General features: G+C 37.3%; 1 protein-coding gene across 5 annotated transcripts; it reads left to right on the top strand.

Annotated features, from left to right (window-relative positions):
- The first annotated feature begins 6,237 nt into the window (after nt 1–6,237).
- Nucleotides 6,238–17,505, top strand: macroh2a2 (macroH2A.2 histone). 5 transcript variants are annotated; one of them, XM_079843569.1, is made up of 11 exons: nt 6,238–6,575; nt 6,876–6,994; nt 9,437–9,471; nt 9,587–9,768; nt 10,831–10,937; nt 11,243–11,431; nt 11,507–11,614; nt 11,996–12,095; nt 14,918–15,007; nt 15,454–15,628; nt 15,707–17,505. In XM_079843569.1, the coding sequence occupies exons 4-11, from the start codon at nt 9,597–9,599 to the stop codon at nt 15,870–15,872; spliced, it is 1,107 nt and encodes a 368-aa protein (XP_079699695.1). In that variant the 5' UTR covers nt 6,238–6,575; nt 6,876–6,994; nt 9,437–9,471; nt 9,587–9,596; the 3' UTR covers nt 15,873–17,505. The 5 variants fall into 5 exon arrangements, with proteins under 5 accessions (XP_079699695.1, XP_079699696.1, XP_079699697.1 ...); XM_079843570.1 differs by having other exon boundaries at nt 6,243–6,546; XM_079843571.1 differs by lacking the exon at nt 6,876–6,994 and having other exon boundaries at nt 6,243–6,575.
- The last annotated feature ends 2,510 nt before the right edge of the window (nt 17,506–20,015 follow it).

Raw genomic sequence — 20,015 nt, 5'->3', positions numbered from 1 at the left:
AAAATCAAACAAAAATCTCATACCAATGTGTGAATAAAAGTGAACAAGAAAATATTCATGCTAAAACTATGTTGGCATGTCCTTTGGGCCTACAAAGCATCAGAGGTGCATTTATCTTTTAACAACTCGCAAAACTCAAATAATCTAATAAATAAATATTGCATATTGTTCAAACATAACGATAACCTGTTCCAGTGAAAAATAAAAGACAGAACATAAACAGAAGCTCAACCGAAACCTACTTGACAAGCAAGAACAAACCTCATTGGTTCTTGTGGAAGCTCAAACGTGCTGCGTAACACGAGAATGAACCTCATTGGTTCTTGTGGAAGCTCAAACGTGCTGCGTAACACGAGAATGAACCTCATTGGTTCTTGTGGAAGCTCAAACGTGCTGTGTAACACGAGAATAAACCTCATTGGTTCTTGTGGAAGCTCAAACGTGCTGTGTAACACGAGAATGAACCTCATTGATTCTTGATGAAGCTCAAACGTGTTGTGTAACACGAGAATTAACCTAATTGGTTCTTGCAAAAGCTCAAACGTGTTGCGTAATACACTTTAAAAAATGCTGGGTTAAAAACAACCCAAGTTGGGTTGAAAATTACGCAGCACATTTGAGCTTCTGCAAGAACCAATGAGGTTCATTCTAGTACACAAAAAAAATGCTGGGTTAAAAACAACCCAAGTTGGGTTGAAAATGGACTAACTCAGCAATTGGGTTGTTTTAAGCAATCATTTAACCCGACCGCTGGGTTAAAACATCCCATTCACTGGGTTAAAACAACCCAATTGCTGGGTTAAAACAACCCAATTGCGGGGTTAGTCCATTTTCAACCCAACTTGGGTTGTTTTTAACCCAGCATTTTTTAGTGTGTACGAGAATGAACCTCATTGGTTCTTGCAGAAGCTCAAATGTGCTGCGTAACAAAAGAATGAACCTCATTGGTTATTTCAGAAGCTCAAACGTGCTGCGTAACGAGGGTGAACCTCATTGGTTCTTGCTGAAGCTCAAATGTGCTGCGTAACACGAGAATGAACCTCATTGGTTCTTGTGGAAGCTCAAACGTGCTGCGTAACACGAGAATGAACCTCATTGGTTCTTGTGGAAGCTCAAACGTGCTGCGTAACACGAGAATGAACCTCATTGGTTCTTGAGGAAGCTCAAATGTGCTGCGTAACACGAGAATGAACCTCATTGGTTCTTGAGGAAGTTCAAACGTGCTGTGTAACACGAGAATGAACCTCATTGGTTCTTGCAGAAGCTCAAACGTGTTGTGTAACACGAGAATTAACCTAATTGGTTCTTGCAGAAGCTCAAACATGCTGCGTAATACTCTCAAAAAAATGCTGGGTTAAAAACAACCCAAGTTGGGTTGAAAATTACGCGGCACATTTGAGCTTTTGCAAGAACCAATGAGGTTCATTCTAGTACACACTAAAAAAATGCTGGGTTAAAAACAACCCAAGTTGGGTTGAAAATGGACTAACCCAGCAATTGGGTTGTTTTAAGCAATCATTTAACCTGACCGCTGGGTTAAAACAACCCAATTGCAGGGTTAGTCCATTTTCAACCCAACTTGGGTTGTTTTTAACCCAGCATTTTTTAGTGTGTACGAGAATAAACCTCATTGGTTATTTCAGAAGCTCAAACGTGCTGCGTAACGAGAGTGAACCTCATTGGTTCTTGTGGAAGCTCAAACGTGCTGCGTAACACGAGAATGAACCTCATTGATTCTTGATGAAGCTCAAACGTGTTGTGTAACACGAGAATTAACCTAATTGGTTCTTGCAAAAGCTCAAACGTGTTGCGTAATACACTTTAAAAAATGCTGGGTTAAAAACAACCCAAGTTGGGTTGAAAATTACGCAGCACATTTGAGCTTCTGCAAGAACCAATGAGGTTCATTCTAGTACACAAAAAAAATGCTGGGTTAAAAACAACCCAAGTTGGGTTGAAAATGGACTAACTCAGCAATTGGGTTGTTTTAAGCAATCATTTAACCCGACCGCTGGGTTAAAACATCCCATTCACTGGGTTAAAACAACCCAATTGCTGGGTTAAAACAACCCAATTGCGGGGTTAGTCCATTTTCAACCCAACTTGGGTTGTTTTTAACCCAGCATTTTTTAGTGTGTACGAGAATGAACCTCATTGGTTCTTGCAGAAGCTCAAATGTGCTGCGTAACAAAAGAATGAACCTCATTGGTTATTTCAGAAGCTCAAACGTGCTGCGTAACGAGGGTGAACCTCATTGGTTCTTGCTGAAGCTCAAATGTGCTGCGTAACACGAGAATGAACCTCATTGGTTCTTGTGGAAGCTCAAACGTGCTGCGTAACACGAGAATGAACCTCATTGGTTCTTGTGGAAGCTCAAACGTGCTGCGTAACACGAGAATGAACCTCATTGGTTCTTGAGGAAGCTCAAATGTGCTGCGTAACACGAGAATGAACCTCATTGGTTCTTGAGGAAGTTCAAACGTGCTGTGTAACACGAGAATGAACCTCATTGGTTCTTGCAGAAGCTCAAACGTGTTGTGTAACACGAGAATTAACCTAATTGGTTCTTGCAGAAGCTCAAACATGCTGCGTAATACTCTCAAAAAAATGCTGGGTTAAAAACAACCCAAGTTGGGTTGAAAATTACGCGGCACATTTGAGCTTTTGCAAGAACCAATGAGGTTCATTCTAGTACACACTAAAAAAATGCTGGGTTAAAAACAACCCAAGTTGGGTTGAAAATGGACTAACCCAGCAATTGGGTTGTTTTAAGCAATCATTTAACCTGACCGCTGGGTTAAAACAACCCAATTGCAGGGTTAGTCCATTTTCAACCCAACTTGGGTTGTTTTTAACCCAGCATTTTTTAGTGTGTACGAGAATAAACCTCATTGGTTATTTCAGAAGCTCAAACGTGCTGCGTAACGAGAGTGAACCTCATTGGTTCTTGTGGAAGCTCAAACGTGCTGCGTAACACGAGAATGAACCTCATTGGTTCTCACGTCAAGTGAACATGCTTCAGCTTCCGTTTACCACAACTGATGTGCGAGTTGAGGAATGTTTATATGTGAATAAAAGCCGAAATTCAATCTGTTCATCATAAAGTGATTGTGTCTCTTCAGAAAATTTGGTCTAAACCGCTCAATTCATATGGATTAGTTTTACAATCTCTTAATTAACTTTTTGAAGTGTCAAAGTGGTAGTTGCATAGCTGTCAATGGAGGGACAGAAAGCTCAGATTTCATCAAAAAGATCTTCATTTGTGTTCCGAAGATGACTGAAAGTCTTAAGAGTTTTGAACGACATGAAGGTGAGTAATTAACAGAATTTTCATTTTTGGTTAAACCAACCCTTTAATCCTTTCTGGAAAACCCTGCAGCAGACCGCATTTAAATACAGGTAAAATAAGTTAATTCTGTTTAATAGAATCCCTTTTCCTCTCTGATAGGGCTGTGCGATATTGAAGAAAAATGCGATATGCGATATCCTTATTAAATAATGCGATATGCGATACGATATTGCTTTAAGTGTGTAAAATCTATTTAAATAAAATAAAAAATTTAAATGTAAAAACTGAGAATGATACCATTTATGTGTTTCACATTCTTTCTGGGAAAAGAAAGCATCACTACAACTTCTGAAAGTTACCAGCAAAAAAAAAAATGTATGTCAAATCTGACAAAAATCATTTTAACATCAATGTACAAACAAACAAAAAATGTAAAGACAATATTTAAATACCAAAAACTCTTTGCTTGACTTGGTAATATATAGTTATATCAACCTAAAACTTAACATCAAGAACATCCAGGTAAACAAAGACACCTGAACTAGGGGTGGACAATTTTTATTTTTTTATTTTATTGATCTTTGTTATTAAAAATAAGAAAAACAGCAGTCTTCACATGAATGAAATATACACTGATAGATAATAAAGCTACAAAGGTTATTCAGCCAAGAGCACAGTGATTTTCTCTTTTTCTTTTGTTGTTTGACAGACTGCAGCAGGTTTACTGTATTAGCAGGTTTACTGTATTAGCAGGCTGTCACTTTAAGACCTAATGCACGGATCCATTGACACGCATTTGGTTTCTTTCCCCAACTGATATTGTTCACTTAAAGCATAACCGACTGTTTACATGAATACTCAAGACAGCCATTTTGACATTACTGTGTGTATTTGACAGTTTGAGTGTGTAACAAGACACGGAAAAAAGAACGGCTAGTGCGCACGTTTCTGTGTGTGTGTGTGTCAGACAGCAGACAGCACGAGACTGCAAGGAGTTGTTTTTCGCAAGTTATTGTGTTTAATAACTCTTTTTAAAGTCAAGCAAGTCACATAAGAAACAGTCGTGTGCCCAGTCTATTCTCTGCTATATGCATCAACCTAAAACGTACAATTTTCACAATGTTGAAGTAGCCTATTCAAATCATTCAGATATTGCGTGGCCTTGCGATATGCATATTGCGATATGTACATTTGCGATATTTTGATCATTTCAATATATTGTGCAGCCCTACTCTCTGATATATAAACATGTTTCTCTTTAGTCTGATATTGAAGGCAGTTTCACATGAATACATTTTCCATGTCCATCATTATACTGATCATGATCAAGTAATAAAACACACTTTGGACAAAAAGGGAAAGATTTCACTCATGTTCAGTTTTGTCAGAATTAGATGCACTGACGAACAGAAAGCTGCATGGTTTGAAATTGCCTCCTGTGTGAGCTGCAAGCTTTATACATGGCTACACTATTGATAGACAACCGACCTTTTTCACTGTGAAATTTCACTGAAATTACGCTAATGTGACCGCACCTTAAAGTCACCATGAAATCAAAATTGACCATTAATATTTTTTTTTGGAATACTGCCATATCATATATTTTTAAATTCATGTGCCCTTGTAATATTTTAATTGAAATAACTTGTCCTCTCTCTTCCAGCGACATCTCTTCTCTTCTCTGATGACACGTTTACTGGCGCGAGGGCGGGACAACCTGTCATAAGACCCGTCCTATATTTTTTCTTGTTTGAGAAGCCTTTTCACTCGAATATACGTCACAATAAGGAAGAATCACAATAATGTCTTGATCGACTTTAAGACAGGAAGCCACAAGAGTGCTAGAGGTCTGAAAATGTTTAGAGAAAAACTGTGAGAAAAAAGAAAAAAAAGAAATTATATAATATAGATAATCTATATATATTATATATATTAAGGCTGTCAAAAGATTAATCGCGATTAATCGCATCCAAAATAAAGGTTTGTGTTTACATAATATATGTGTGTGTACTCTGTTAATTATTATTTATATATAAATACACACACACAGGCATGTATATATTTAAGAAAAAAATATTATTTTTATATATAAAATTTTTATATTTATATATATTATAGATTATATAAAAATGTATATACAGTATATACATGCAAATATTTCTTAAATATATACATGAATGTGTGTGTATTTATATATAAATAATAATTAACAGAGTACACACACATATTATGTAAACACAAACTTTTATTTTGGATGCGATTAATCTTTTGACAGCCCTAATATATATATATATATATATATATATAAATTAGATCAAAATACATAAAAAATTTATTAATATTAACAAATAATATACATTGATTAAATTAAATTAAAATAATTTAAAAAAATGTGATTAAAATAAATAATGCTATAAGGAGTATATCTTAATGTAACTGAATATTTCCCACTAAAAAAAAATAATAATTTATGTATATATATTTTTCACATATTTATAATATGAATTTTTCATGGTACAAATTGGGTCTTTAAACATATATAGCTGCCTTTTTAATTTTAGGATGGGTCCCTTACATGAGGAGGATCATTCATATCGGGGTCCGTTGCATCTAAAAGATTAAAACCCCTGCAGTACGGGATATTTTTGGTGAAAACATAAAACCATTGAATGTGTGACGATTAAAGATTAAACTCAGTCTTGTCATGTGTATTTATTTTTTTTAACCAATGAAATAAGTAATCAACCCATATTTCAATTCACATGCTTAAAATGTACAATTCAAATAGCCCACATAAAAAAAATATTTGAATATGGTTCGTCCCTGAGCAACGCCTGTCCTTGTCTGAGAAAATATAACCCAACATAATACAATTCCGCCCTCTACCGGAGCACAACAATCAAACACGCATATTTGAATTCTGATCTAATACTGCCCTCTGTGGAACCAGTTTAGTCCAGCACAGATTTCGCAGACACTAACGCTATTGAAACAGGCCATTATTCGAGCCTGTCAGCGCACATTAGATTCTGCATTAACCAGAGACTCATATATACAACCGAGCAGAGATATAGTGATCCTAACTGACACGAGGAGGTTTGCGTTTTAAGTGCACTCAATTTAACGCGTTAGTGTGCACTATAGGCTTAGTGTCGTGTCTGCGCAAGGCTCATTTTTATCAAGTGCATATCAGACTGAGTTCATTAGGCGCCAGGAGAGAACGAATGAAGATCACCACTCACTCGAGCACACACCAGGTGAAGAGACAGATTTTTTGTTTTTCACAGTAAGTATTATCAATCTCCCAGACACCTACAGCTGTCTGTGACGAATTATATTTGCATGTTGCTCTCAACCGCCTCTTAGATGAGAAATGACGGCTTGATAATGCATTATATCCACATCATGTCCCGTATGTGTGCATTCTGCGTGGATTGCACTGGGTGCGCTCTACTGTATTTCATATCTTGAATGTAATGTTTTTTAAATGAGAAGCAGAAGCCTAAAGCCTGCCTCCATCGACAGTACGGTGGTACTGGCTGCTGTAGTTTTTCACGGTCTCTCTCTCTCCCTCAATTTTTTTAAGGAACAGCAGCGACTCAGCACACAAGGACAGGGAATAGGAATACCAGGAACTCCTCCTTATTTGCGCCTGTCAGAGGACAGATATATTTCGTACATGACGCATTTGTAGAGAACAAACAGGTAAATATTGGCACGAGATATTGGGTTGATAAGCGCGCGATGCGATGCATGCGAATGCAGCTCGAGAGCACACTGTACACGACACGCGCGACGATACGACAGCGTTCGCATTATAAAAACCAAGCGGAACGCAGCTCGCTTGCAGATGCGATGATTATAATAACAACGCTGCAGTCGCGTCGCGTCGAAACGCATCACTCGCTCGCGATTTAGATCGGGTGTTTTACTCTATGTAAATGCATCGAGGTAAAAAACAAAATGGGGGTGAGTGGATGTGGGAGGAGCGGGGTTAAAAACCAAGAATATGGATTTGTGCACGACATAATGTTTTTTGAAAACAAACCTGCCCGGTTTTGTGTGCATTTGATAGGAAAAACAGTGAGGTGAAGGCGAGGCCTTTGATCGTACGCTTTGAATCGCGGATTCGGCGACGGCCTCTCGATCACGTACCGCATCCCGACTGAACATAATGGTGTTAACGAGCTGTTGCTGGCAGGAGGCGGGTCTTCCATTACATATATTTGTGGCGAAACTTTTCATAGGGGGGAGGAATCGCGCTCCGTGTTTATAAATGTTCGCTGTTTATCTTTAAACATGCGCTGCGCCTTTAATTTCGGATGGCAGTGCGGGGTCGCTGCAGGCTGTGTCGACAAGATCCCCTGTCTGTCGACGCGGTAGTTCACAGTCTAAATGCCATTCACAGACCCAGGGTCATATTTTTGAGGGGGGAAAAAAGACAACAAAAAATCCATATTTGCATGCCTTATAATATAGATAGATAGATAGATGTCACATTTCATAAAAAACTAGATTTGCATATCTTTTCAGTAATGACCATCAATATATTAATTATCCTGCTTATTACACAGCTTATACAGATATATATTACACAAATAAATATGACATGGAATATTGATTGGTCTTGAAAATCTGCCTAGCAGCAAGACACACAGCAGTAGTACAAATGTAATTATTATTATTAATAAGGAATCCAAGTTACAGTTTATACGGACTAGTTAGCTAACATAATTAAAGGGATAGTTCTGCCAAAAATTTAAATTCTGTCATTTACTTACCCTAGAGTTGTTCCAAACCAGAATGTCAAGAATGTCGGTTACCAAACAGGAAGAGGGACCTCATTGACTTCCATAGTATGAAAAAAAAAATACTATGGAAGTCAATGGGGTCCATCAACTGTTTGGTTACCGTCATCCTTCAAAATATCTTCTTTTGTGTTCAACAGAAGAAAGAAATTCTTACGGGTTTGGAACAACTTAATAAATTTTTTTTGGTGAACTATGCCTTTAACTAATGTAATGTCTTTATTTAATGTAAGCTATGTGTGTAATAAGTCTTTTTGTATTTCTTACCTGTTCTTAACTGGGTACTTATGTGCTTTTAATCTTTCAAGATTTTATGTTTACAATAATACAGTAAAACCCAAAGTGTACTTCATTTTCACACTGCCACACTGAAAAATAACTAACATAGATGCGGCCATTTAAACGACTACAAAGACGTTTTTATTGCTCATAACTTCTGGAGAGAAATAGCACCGACTGAACAAGAATGAAACTTTCCATCGTGCATTTGACGAGAGCACCTGTGTTTGTGTACGCTGTCAAATGAAATTTGATCTTTGTAAGACAATGCGTTCGGCTGTAGGCATATACATTAAATGTTAGTGTCAAAACTGAAGTTTACTTTGGCTTTAAATATTCATAATATCCATTTTTATTCGCAAAACGGTATCAATTAGTCCCACCGTAACTTCCAGTCACACTAAACTTTGAGACTTTGAATTTTCTTCGGATATCGCAATGAACAGTATATGACGTCACGCTAAGGCTTCAGGTTTTAATACAACATACAACAAATAATGAAAATGTGGAAATATACCACTTTCTCCACTTTTCATGGACCAGTGCACTCCTGCAGCTTTCATATTTTGTTTTCTTTAATAAGACGTTTCGTTTAGACTGTCTTTTTATCACACATCTTCTCGTCACTTTGTATGCTTATCAGTGAAAAGTCTCCCGCAACCGTCCCTTTAAAGGGGGCTAGTTCACCCAAAAATTTCAATTCTGTCATTATTTACTCACCCTCAAATTGTTCTAAACCTGTATGATTTTCTTTCGTCTGTTGAACACAAAGGAAGATATTTTGAAGAATGTGGGTAACCAAACACTTTCTGGTCCCCATTGACTTCCATACCACACTATGGAAGTCAGTGGGGACCAGAAATTGTTTGGTTACCCACATTCTTCAAAATATCTTCCTTTGTGTTCAACAGACGAAATAAACCCAAGGCGTTTGTAGCTTAATTATTCTAATTTAGTCATTAGCATGGATAAGAGAGTGTCTGTGATCATTATCTGTTGAAGCAGATGGAGACTGTTGAGATGTTAATGAATGAATCATTGTGTCTTGATTCATCTGTAGGTACTCCATCCAGTGGCACTGTGAGTCAAGAGGAGGTGGGTTTGCTCTGTCACTCACATGATCGATGATGTTTTGATTACATGTTGTTGAATGGATTGTTACCTTGATCAAAAGATGATTATAGAAGAAATGTTTGATTTTTCACCACAGAAAAGGCAGGATGTCAGCCAGAGGAGGAAAGAAAAAGATCACCAAGCTGTCCCGTTCTGCCCGAGCAGGAGTAATTTTTCCTGTCGGGAGGATGATGCGTTATTTGCGCACAGGAACCCATAAGTATCGCATTGGCATGGGCGCCCCCGTCTACATGGCAGCTGTCATTGAGTACTTAGCAGGTGGGAATCCAGAAAGCAAGCACAATTCATTTCATTATGAATCAGTTAATTACGCTGGCCGTCAAAATTTTGAAATAATTAATTTTTAAAGTCTTTATGCTTTAAGAAGCACAAGTATAAAAAAAAATGTTCACCAAGGCTGCATTTATCTCATAAAAATATAGTAAAAACAGTAATTTTGTAAAATTTTACTACATTTTAAAATAACTTTTCTATTGTAATATATTTTAAAATGTAATTTAATCCGATGATGGCAAAGCTGAATTTTCAAAACTCAAATCTTCAGTGTCACATGATCCTTCAGAAATCATTCTAATATGCTGATTTGCTGCTGAATATGATTTTTTTTAAATGATCCATGTTAAAAAAACTTTATTTTTGAAGAAACTGTGATACACTACTGTACTATTTAAAAGTTGTGGGTAAGCTCAATCTTTTTTTAAATAATAGAAATTAATACTTTTATTCAACAAGGGCACATTAAATTCATTCAAGTGATAGTAAAGATTTATAAAGTTACAAAATATTTTATTTATATTAAATATTGTATTAAATAAATGCTGATCTTTTGAACTTTCTATTCGTCAAAGAACACTGAAAAAAAAATCACAGTTTCCACAAAAATATTAAGCAGCAAAAACGGTTATCAACTTTGGTTGATAATAATAAGAACCATTATTAATAATTGAGTGCCAGTAATAATAATTAAGCAGAAAATCAGCATATTATAATGATTTCTGAAAGATCATGTGACACTGAAGACTGGCGTAATGATACTGAAAATTCATCTTTGTCATCACGGGAAAAAATTACATTTTAAAAATATATATTCAAATAGAAAACAACTAAATTGTAATTATAATTTCACAGTATTAATGTTTTTAATGTATTTATGATCAAATAAATGCAGTCCTGGTGAGCAGAAGAGAATTCTTTCAAAAAAAAAAAAAAAAAAAATTCTGAATTGTTCCAAACTTTTGCCCGCCAGTGGATAACAGTCTGGCCATTATTGCTGTTTTGGAGTCTTGCGATTTGTGATTTGTTGCTCTGATGTTTTTGTAGCTGAGATTTTGGAGTTGGCTGGAAATGCAGCACGAGACAACAAGAAGGGCAGAATCACTCCACGACACATCAAGCTGGCAGTGGCCAATGATGAAGAACTCAACCAGGTAATGAATTACATGTTAAAATAGACTGAGGGCGGTTAGGGTTAATGTTTAACACAGTCTTGTCCAAAAACAACTCAGAGTACACTTTATTGCTGTAGTCTACCATGGTGGTGGTAGAGCACTAAAAGCAATGAATTTGCCACCTTTGTTTGAGTAGACCACTTTATACTAGTTAGGCTACTTAACCTTATTATACAGCTAAACAAAATGTTTTAGATCAGAATTTTGACTTTTGTTCCATCTAATATTTCTAATAATCTTTAATAATAATAGCAAAGCCATTGTTTTTATGTTTTATTGAATAGCTGCTCAGAGGGGTGACTATATCAAACGGTGGAGTTCTGCCTCGCATCCATCCCGAGCTGCTCTCCAAGAAGAGAGGCGGCAAGGTGAAGGTGGAGACTCAGGTGACCGTTCCGGAGAAGAGGGCGAACCGGAAACCCATCAAGAAACCCAGCAAAAAGAGCAAAGGAAAACCAGGTCGCAAACCCAAAGTAAGTGCAGGACATGCGTTGCATATCTGGTACTGTGTTTGTCTGTGAGAATACAACAAATGGTTCTTTTTGCAGAAAAGCACAGAGAATGACAAAGAAGCAGATGCCAACACAACGGTGGAAGACGGACCGGGAGAGGGATTTACTATTCTCTCTGCGAAAAGCTTGTTCCTTGGACAAAAGGTGCATTTAGCTGTGCATATCACACATTATCAAGAATGTGTCATTTTAAGATTTATTTGAACACTTATAGAGCACATTATAAACTTTGTATACCTTTGAATGCAAGGTACATTTAGTAACGCAACTACATATAACTAACATATATATAACTTAGAATTTTTCACAGTCAATTTAAAAGCTGTTATATGTGATATCACGCTAGATAGTACATATTTACTAAAAAATACTTAGAATTAAAATCACTAAAGGAACCAACTCCACCACCAAAGTCTAAAATTCTAGGAAATATTCAAAACCTACCCATCTTAAATGCTCTTTAGGAAACTTAACAGCCTTAATGCCTTGTTAACTTTAACCCTTTTTTAACTCTTTCCTTATCAGCTGTCCCTTACAGAGAGTGAAATCAGCAAAATCGGAACGATCAAAGTGGAGGGAATCATCAATCCCACAAACGCAGAGATTGATCTGAAAGAGGGAATCGGTCAGTACACTAACAAGATTATTAACATTAGCTATGTTTCCATTCAAAGTTGCAAATTTAACCATTTCCAATCCCATGTGTTCAAGAGAACAAAATCGCCACTTCCAGGGAAATTGGCACAAAATATCTGTAATAAAAATGGAAGTTTCTGCAATCGGTGAAGCCACTGTGGCTCTATTTTCCAACATCATAAATGGCTTGCGTCTCATGAGAGCGCAGACGAAACGCAACGAAGGCCGTCATGTGATCTTGCGTTTGGATGCCTGGTGTTTGGAAACGCAGTCATTTAAGATTCAAACTAACATTTGAGATGCTGTGCGATGCGATTGGTCCGCTGGTTAGTCCAGCAATCCAATCACATCCTCTGTTGAGGCAAAGTCGCATCGCAGTTTTTTGTTGCACATCAAGGGATTTATTCGGTTAATGGGTTTCCATTGTGGTTTATGCGCATTTATTTTTTATTGTTTTTCCGTTTTTTATGTGCATCTTGGCGTTTCCGTCCAGCCAGGGACGTCACTAGGATTGGAAGACAGGGGGGGCTAAGCCCCCAGGGTATTTGTAACTTGCGTTTGCAAAATCTTTGCACTCACATCTAGAGCTACACTTATGTCAACAACCAGTCAAGAAACCAAGATGTTAACAAGTAAAACGTGACAGACATATTCTCTTCTTCCATTTCTACTCTGTTAAAGAAAAGTTACTGTAATGTTAGCTTTTAGACACATCAAAGCTGATTGGGGAATTTACTTAGGCCAGACTTTGCTCCTGATGAGTTACTATAAGCAATGACTTAAATGCTATCTGTCTGCTCATGTAAATGTATGATAAAGTAATAGCAAATTATATCTAATTCCTCTCTATATAAGATAAGTTGTCCACAGAATGCTATTTAAAGCTACACTATGTAACTTTTCCGTCCACTAGAGGTCGCCTGTTCAAAACAAAGGCGTAGTTTGATGACGGCACGTTTGAGCGCTGAATCTTGGGACATGTGGTTTTCACCTCACAGCCGGTGGAAAAGAGTCAGGATAGGACTCGGGCAGAAATCATGTTCATGGATGCGATTATTAACATTACTGTAGTGAAGCAGAGCAGGGCCGAGTGTTGTGGAGCTTAGCAAGGCCGCAGGAGCGATTGAAGAGCGGGACTGTTATTATGGCATAGTCGCTGGCGGGACTTTTATTATGACACGGTTGCCGGCGCAACTTCCTCTTTTCCAGTCATGAGTATATGAGGTAACGCAACTCTGTTTATCGTATTAGATATATCTGAAGGTGTTGAAAAGGAAGTTATGACGTTCGCTCTGCGGCTGCTATGACACTTGTTCACACTGCAGTGAGAGTAAAGTGTTTCACTGAATAAAACCGGAGACCGAGGGTGACGCAGATATGACGCAATCGACAGGCGACTCCCTCACACACATAGCTCACACGTCCCGGCTCATTGGTTAAAATAGCAATTTCTCACGATTTACAAATAGTTGAAAACATTTGGGATATTCTAAGTACTCAACTGAACAAAATATATAACACTGGCCTAGTGGTTTCTGGATATTTTACTGCAAAAATCCTACATAGTTCACCTTTAATTACACAGAACCGCAAGTATTCAACCCATTTTTGAGCTAAAATACAAATATACAGCTAAACCTAAATTGAGCTAAACCTATACAAATACCACAGCTGTACAATTTTCACACCCTATACTAAATTTACCCTATACAATAGCCTACTCATCTGGATTGAAGCAGCAAACATTGTGTAAGAGTAAACAAATGACATATTATTTAATATTTAAATCACAGCTTATATAGTGTTTTGACATCGACAACCCAAGTGCATTTTACCTCAAACTTGCGACTAGTTAACTTTCTAAAGTAGCAATCGCTTCTCGGGTCGACATTAACACACTGACAAAATTATATTCTGAATTAAAAATATTTTTATACCACTTTTTAATGTGTGATTGTGTAAGGTGTTCTCGAGATACCAACCGTTCGCGAACTTGCTTTCAACGTCGAACACTCGTTCTCATGGAGACGGCGGTGTGCACGGAGGGGCTGTGTGTGTGTGTGTGTGTGTGTGTGTGTGTGTGTGTGTGTGTGTGTGTGTGTGTGTGTGTGAGAGAGAGTGTGAGAGAGAGACGCAGAGAAAGGAAATGCAGCTGAACGTTATTTGCTCTATGAAAGACATTGATAAAGTCGAAAACTAAGGACATGTAATCTATAATTTTATTGAATTTTAGTTAGTTTTGCCAAACACACATTACAGTTTTGGTTAGTTATCGTTTTTTTGTAATGACTCGTTTTTATTTTAATTTCAGTTAATGACAATCCACCTACTTTTCGTTTTTTTTTCGTTCGTTTTCGTTAAGACGAGATGAATCCTCTAGGCAGTAGCGCTGCAACGCTCTGAAAGCTGCCACAGTTCACACCAATAAAACGAGACGCGGTGCATCATCTTGATAGCACAACGACTCTTTGTACTTCTGTCCAACTTCCGACTTTTCCGCAATTTTTTTGTAGCTGGATATATATAATTTGTTGCATCTAAATATGAATGAGGATACGGTTATTGATAAATCGAATTGTTATTGTTCTTATTATCATATAGGGGGGCTTAGGAACATTTTGGGGTAGCTTCAACCCCCCTAAAATAGGCCTAACGACATCCCTGCGTCCAGCTTTTTTTAATGCGATACCCCAAAATGCGCATAAAAATAGGTGGATGGAAACATATCTATTGTTGTTAGCGAATATAAAATTGTCAAAGAGACATATTTTTGAAACGTGGCAAAAGCTATTAAGTTTTTCTGTGATGCAGGTAACGCTCTGGAGAAAGCAGGAGGAAAAGATTTCTTAGAGACCGTCAAGGAGCTGAGAAAAAGCCAGGGCCCTTTGGAGGTCGCATCAGGTTAAACTCACACACACACACTGCCTTACACATGTAGACAGAAAGCAGACTCAAATTAGTGTGTTCTAGAAATGTTCAAAGGGGCAGGAAATGACCTTGTTAGATATTTTAATATAGACACAAAAAAAGTATAGAAAAACCTGGAAATATCAGGAATATTACACTGATCATTTACAGGCCTGGAAATGTCAAGGAAATGAGCACAATCTAAAAAAGTCAGTACTGAATGAGCTTTTCTGTAGTACTAGAATATTTAATCGGCTAGAGAATACTAATAAGTGTTATACAAAGATGGAACATTTTACTCAATCCTTTGAGTCTTTGGTCAAAAAGTGTGGGAACTTTTAAAACAAGAAAGAGGGAAGAAATCTACTGTAGGGTATTGCAGTAAAAAAACATGTTTCCGTGTTGTGACTGGAGTATTTCTTATTCCCTCTGCTTTGCAGTGGCTGTGAGTCAAGCCAATGGGATGGCAGCACGTTTCATCATCCATTGTCACGTCCCTCAGTGGGGTTCAGAGAAGTGCGAAGATCAGCTCGAGAAAACAGTCAAGAACTGTTTGTCTGCTGCCGAGGAGAAAAAGCTCAAATCGGTGGCTTTCCCTTCACTACCCGCTGGACGGTGAGCATCACAATCACTGGGTTTAACAAGAAATGGTTCCCAGAAATCATCTGACCTTTTTGATTTTTCTTCCCCCAGAAATGGTTTCCCAAAGCAGACGGCAGCCCAGCTTATACTGAAGGCCATTTCAAACCATTTTGTCTCAGCAACCACGTCCTCTCTGAAGAACATTTACTTTGTTCTGTTTGACAGCGAGAGCATTGGGATATACCTGCAGGAGATGGCCAAGATGGACACCAAGTGATGTTCAGTCGTGGGTTTGATTTCTTTGAAAGTGTAACGGCCTCGATGCAGCTCTGTTTTAGCTTTGCTTCGACTGGTTTTGTCGGCCTCGACATTGAGGGAAGGTAAAATTAGTTGAACATGAGCTTCAGCAGAGAGTGCATCCAGGCTAGTAAGAGCATTCTAAGTGGAGTGTAGTGCAGCTTGGTGAAAGATGTTGTAGGTATATGTTTTTGACAGCAGATTATTTGAAGGTGTTTAAAACAAGGATATTTGTGAGTGATGTACTGTACACATTTATGTTTCACTGTTCTCCTTTTAAAGAAAAGACGTTCATTTTAGACTAGATCAACTTAATCTTCATCGTTTGCCATTTTTATCCTTAGACTGAACTTGTTTTTACATTCCATGTTCAGAGTTGAACTTTTGACCGTTCGTTTTGGCTAGATATCACGTGTGGTTTCTGACAGTTTTGGTTTATCAAAAAAAAAAAAAAGTGTTTCTTGTTCAGCTTTGAAATAAAAAAATGTTTTACACCACAGGATGAGCTTCCATTTATACACACACAACTAAATGCAATAGTTTGCCCAAAACATTTACTAAACGCATTGCTAGTAACTCAAATTTACAACAAAATATCTGAGTTGGTTTTTTTTTTTTTTTTTTTTTTTACCGTTTTACCATTTATTGACTGAAACCTCAGGTGTTGTAAACATGATGGTTACTGTAGACTAAATGTGAGCATACATTCTCTCATCACTCAAAAACAGATTTAGTATGCCTCAACATTAATATAAACAGTGAAATGCCAACTCTGAACATTACGCAAATCTGCAATAATAGGTTGAAAAACACAAATATACTTTATGCATTTAATCTCACTTCCTTCAGCCTGAGGCTTATTCATTTTACTTTTGGTGTGAAAGTGCCTTTACCTTTGTCAGAACTTTATTAAAAAAAAAGCAAACCCAGACAAGGTGATAAAAAGTAACGCAACAGTACTTTCCATTCAAACTAAGTAACACAATTACTTTTTTAGGGACTAACCAGTAACGCCATATCGTAACACATTACTTTTAAAAGTAACTTTCCCCAACACTGGTCACAACCTTCCAAACCCATAATTTCTTTCTTCAATGAAGTGAATGGTACTTTATACAATCAAAAACATAGAAATAGAATGAAACGAATTGTGAATCTCTGAAAAACTTCCCTTCACGGGAACGCCTAACCCTCATCCTTCCCTCAGGTCATTTAAAAAAAAAAAAAAGAGTGTTCATCCGAGTGGTCAAAGAACCTAGGACTTTTGTCGCACTTGAAACACGAATACAAAAACTTTTTTCTTTTAACGTTACTGGATTCGAGGACGATTGTGGTTGAAATTTTAAAAAGTAACAAATCCTCATTCATGGGTCAATTTTACCCCCATAGGAATAAATGGAATGTGAGGAATGCTTCAGTACACATAGAAAAGCCTATAAATGCTCAAAATTCAAACTAAAAGTGCCAAAACTTTACCAAACAATTCATTAATAATACTAAAGAGAACGGAAGGGAACAGCTAATTTGCAATATATAGAGCTATAAGGCCATCTAGTGGCAAGAGTCATGAACTATCACGTTATATTATCTTTTTTTCCACAAGCCTTCTGGACAAAAAAAAGAGAAGAAAATTATCATTTTAGGGCTTCGGGTCATTTTGACCCGCGAGGGATTGATGAGGGTTAAATCTTATTTTCTCTGATGCTTCTCATAAAATTAGATGCTCAGCTGTGACCAACGCCAACACAATTAGCTCTTGCAAGTCATGTGACTTGCTTTTGCAAAGAATTCTGCCAAATGTCTCATTTGGCGTTTCATTGACTACGTTTACATGGACAGCAGTAATCTAATTATTGACCTTACTCTGAATAAGGCAATAATCTGATTAAGGTGTTTACATGAGTTGCTTTTAGAATATTACGTTCATGTTCCCGTTTTACATGTTACAGAACATAGTTTGATTACTGGTACGTCATTACGTCCCCATGCCACGCTACGCTGTCCGGGGTCAAATCATAGCGCGACTTTTGTGGGTGTGTTCAAATCAATGGGCTCAGGCAACCCACTGTAACTTTACCTGCGGGTGTCGCTGTTGGACAGTGTGACTTTATAAAAACGAGTGATTTTTATACTTTTTTTTTATGATATTATATATATATATATAGTTTTATTTTTTGTAATATTAAATATTGTCTTTCAGGTTTTTTTAAGAGACACTGCCCATCTTGCCTCCTTCTTGACAGCCTACATTTCGAATAATAGTTTTGATAAATGATGAAAATGTGATGAAAAGGTTTCAAAATCGTGATTGTTTGGATTGTTTTTTTTTCTGCTATCGAGCCACAAAGCGTTCACTGAATGGCATATGGCTCGCAAGCCTAGAGGTTCCCGACCGCTGTTGTAAGCAGACAAATATGAATCTGGGATTACAGATACAAAATGATCGTATTTTACTTTTAAAATGAGCATTATTGCAACACAAAGAAAAAAAATATAGAGGAGGCCGTGTCCGAGTGAGCAGAGTTTTTACGGTCTATGAGCAAGACACGCAGTCACGCACCATAGCAACACGTCATGGCAACGACATTTCAGACTGAAAGGTACGTAAAAGATAAACGGGAATTTAAGCGCATTGTTTTGTACGTGCGGTTATATTAATTATAACTCAAATTCTGTTTTATTTGTCACAATATTATTGATGATTGTTTAGAGGGGCACTTTATATACTTTTGATACGAGCCCCCAAAGCCCTCCCCTCTGCACTTGCCTGGTGTGTGTGTGTGTGTGTGTGTGTGTGTGTGTGTGTGTGTGTGTGTGACCTGTCACAAAACGCGGCGGAAACTCCTTCACGACGTTAATAGTTAGATTAAGGTGTGTACATGTCTACAATGCACTTAGATAATGCGACTAAAACAGGCATACTCCACATGTCTTAATTCGATTTTTGTTTAATTCGAGTATGGCTTTAACCGGATTAAGGTAATTAGAAATCGCTGTTTACATGGTAGTTTCTTAATCAGAGTATGGTCTTAATCAGATTAATATCGGAGTATTGTTGTCCATGTAAACGTACTGAGTGACAATGACTACGTTTACATGGACAGCAGTAATCTAATTATTGACCTTACTCTGAATAAGGCAATAATCTGATTAAGGTATTTACATGAGTTGCTTTTAGAATATTACGTTCATGTTCCCGTTTTACATGTTACAGAACATAGTTTGATTAATGGTACGTCATTACGTCCCCATGCCACGCTACGCTGTCCGGGGTCCAATCATAGCGCGACTTTCGTGGTTTACCTGCGGGTGTCACTGTTGGACAGTGTGACTTTATAAAAACGAGTGATTTTTATACTTTTTTTATGATATTATGATATATATATATATATATATAGTTTTATTTTTTGTAATATTAAATATTGTCTTTCAGGTTTTTTTAAGAGACACTGCCCATCTTGCCTCCTTCTTGACAGCCTACATTTCGAATAATAGTTTTGATAAATGATGAAAATGTGATGAAAAGGTTTCAAAATCGTGATTGTTTGGATTGTTTTTTTTTTCTGCCATCGAGCCACAAGCGTTCACTGAATGGCATATGGCTCGCAAGCCTAGAGGTTCCCGACCGCTGTTGTAAGCAGACAAATATGAATCTGGGATTACAGATACAAAATGATCGTATTTTACTTTTAAAATGAGCATTATTGCAACACAAAGAAAAAAAATATAGAGGAGGCCGTGTCCGAGTGAGCAGAGTTTTTACGGTCTATGAGCAAGACACGCAGTCACGCACCATAGCAACGTCATGGCAACGACATTTCAGACTGAAAGATACGTAAAAGATAAACGGGAATTTAAGCGCATTGTTTTGTACGTGCGGTTATATTAATTATAATTCAAATTCTGTTTTATTTGTCACAATATTATTGATGATTGTTTAGAGGGGCACTTTATATACTTTTGATACGAGCCCCCGAAGCCCTCCCCTCTGCACTTGCCTGGTGTGTGTGTGTGTGTGTGTGTGTGTGTGTGTGTGTGTGTGTGTGTGTGTGTGTGTGTGTGTGTGTGTGTGTGACCTGTCACAAAACGCGGCGGAAACTCCTTCACGACGTTAATAGTTAGA

Source organism: Gobio gobio, assembly GCF_949357685.1.
Source record: "Gobio gobio genome assembly, chromosome: 18".
NCBI lineage: Eukaryota > Metazoa > Chordata > Actinopteri > Cypriniformes > Gobionidae > Gobio > Gobio gobio.
Note: the sequence above shows the minus strand (reverse complement) of the source record. Positions and strands in the feature narration are given on the sequence as shown.